The 2,500-nt window shown below is 40.4% G+C and overlaps 1 protein-coding gene across 1 annotated transcript in view; it reads right to left on the bottom strand.

Annotated features, from left to right (window-relative positions):
- Positions 1-2,500, bottom strand: part of LOC113824653 (uncharacterized protein DKFZp434B061) — a 12,872-nt gene that overhangs the window by 6,231 nt on the left and 4,141 nt on the right. Inside the window, exon 5 of the mRNA XM_070125493.1 lies at positions 448-603. Within this exon, the coding sequence (XP_069981594.1) occupies positions 448-603 (156 nt within the window). The remainder of the gene's footprint in view (positions 1-447; positions 604-2,500) is intronic.

A 2,500-nucleotide genomic window follows, 5' to 3' on the forward strand; every position in this document is an offset into this window, starting at 1 on the left:
CATAAATATTCTTTGATAACATCAAAGGGCCATGAAATTAACCATCTTGTGGTTGCCTGCAACTATCGATGTTTACACACAAATTCTATTGTGACGCCATCTTGTCCTACTCCCCCAGCTACGCAGGAGGGCGAGATGGACAACGTGTCCAGGACGAGAATGCAGAGGTTCCGAACGGTCAAAACATCTATTCCAACTTGTCTGGACGAGCAGGCGAGGAGTTCCGAATGCATCATTATAGTACGCTCGTTAGGCTGTACCCTCCCTCCTAAGAATGGCAGACACATATTTTACATTTAGGACAAGTCGCCCCAGTCAGAGATATGGGTGTATTTGCATGCACATATGTCTGTGTCCTTTGGGGGTACACACAGTATGTAAGTCAATTAAACCAGGTGAATCGCAAGACAAGTTCTTGTATTGCCGACGCTTCTAGGCATGACTCACCTTTGGACTTGCAACACTTGCAGTTCCCTGGGCAGTCCCCCTCCAACGGCTTTCCCTTGCAGGACTTGCGACACTTTCCTCCAGCATTGGTGCAATTGTCGCTGGCCTTACATCCTTCAGGGTTTCTGTGCTTCATGGATTTAGTTCCTTTCTCTCCTGTTTTTTTTTTCAAGAAAATGTTAATCTTAATAATGATCAGTCTGTTTTCTGTAAATTGCATTTCAATGAGTGAACAAACATGACGCCCATGTACACAAACAAGCTGGGCCCAAGTAATCACGAGCATCAGAAATATCACATTGCTTTAAATGAATGTCATTATCTTAAGTTTAATTCAATATTGTAAAATGTAGGATTATGTGATGTTTACACGACCTTTTTTATGTATCAGTAAAACCATCTAGTAGCATAGATCCTCCAAGCATAAGATTAAGATGAAAAAACTGACAGAAATCTGTTGACATGAAAGGGCCTTTGGTCAACGAAAGCGGTTGCTAAGTCCTCATCACGCCATATTCAGTCATAGGTTTAATTGTACCTGGATAATGATTCTCATCAATTTACGTCTACACTGTAAGTCCTTAGTAGAATATTTTAGTGTTCTTCTCAAAGACTGGAAAAGGTGAAACATTGTTATGCGGCTCATTCTCTTGTTTCAGAATTAGTGGTCAAACTGATTACCGTGAACAATAGAAAATTCAAACAAAGAGGAGATATGGAAACAAGGAGAAAATGCAGAAAAACGTGATAGAGAAGCCTCCCCATGGCCACCCATGGAAACTGGATACCTTACAGTTCTAGACTAAACTGTGAGGGATCTCAGAGCGGCAGTAGGATTGTGAGTCTGTGCGCATAGGGTCTGGATGGTCATTTGTTTATAGTACACAGTGTTGGGCTAGGTATGCTCCCCTGAGGTACTCCAGCATACATAGAAATGGTGCCTGAATAGATTAAGGCTTTTAAATTTAATCTGTTGTTGTGAAGAAAATTGCAAAGTAATAATTTGGTGAGTCTTGGAAAGTTCAGTTTGGCGCACAGATTGTATTTCAGACCAGCATGCTAGATGGTTTCAAAGGCTCACTCAACATCTTTCGTTGTTTTTTATGTAGTTGATAATGAGGTTGAGTACGCCTTGCGTCGAGTGATGCAGGCGAACTATTTGAGAGGAGGTTGAGGCCCATGAGATACCACTTTAGTCATGTAATGATTATTTTTCGCATATTTCACGTTATGTTTCGAGTAGACTAATTAGGCTTTGAGTCTTTAGGTCTGTCTTTTTTGGTGCCATTGGAGTGTGAAGGCATCTAATTCAATCTTGAAGGGAGTGGGAAAATTGCTGGTAGCGAGAGAGGCACTGCCCATGTGAGTCAAAGCTTGTTTGAGATTAGGAAGGTGAACAAGAGTGTTATCCTAAACTGTGAGGAGCCTGAAGCCTAACGAGGAACCCTCATTATTTTCTGTTTAACTTTCTCACACGAGATAGGGGTATGAGTTGCCAGATGTTGTCCTATTGTGACAGATAACTGGCTCTAAGTTAGTGTCTGCCAGGTTCGCTTGACTTCAAGTATCAGTATCGGGAATTCTGTGAATGAACCTTTAATTACTTCACGAGATTTGAAACACATTATCATGAATGAAGTGGAAAAAGGGGAGAGATTCTACCTATAAGTTGATGAATTTTTTGCCAAAATTGGATTACAAACTCTATTTAGCTGTGCTCTATGAACAGAATTGGTCTAATAATTTTGTGTCATTATTAATACTATCGGTGATATATCTTTTTAGGATAGACAATCCCATGAACCTATTTGAATTTAAAGTGACACGACTTCGAAAACAAGTTGGCAGATGTTTTGTCCCTTTCGATGGCCGCAACGCGAATTGGATTTTACACTTAGACCTAGGGATGGCAATCAGTATGGCTGTCATGCCCATAAAAATTAAAAAGAAAATTTTTATCACTTCATTTTCATTTACACGACCCCCACTCTGCCAAAACTGGTATGATTGTCTCTTTTCGTTAAGTATTGGTTGATGATGTGGAAGTCTTAAG

The sequence above is a fragment of the Penaeus vannamei genome, chromosome 9 (genome assembly GCF_042767895.1).
Source record: "Penaeus vannamei isolate JL-2024 chromosome 9, ASM4276789v1, whole genome shotgun sequence".
Lineage (NCBI taxonomy): Eukaryota > Metazoa > Arthropoda > Malacostraca > Decapoda > Penaeidae > Penaeus > Penaeus vannamei.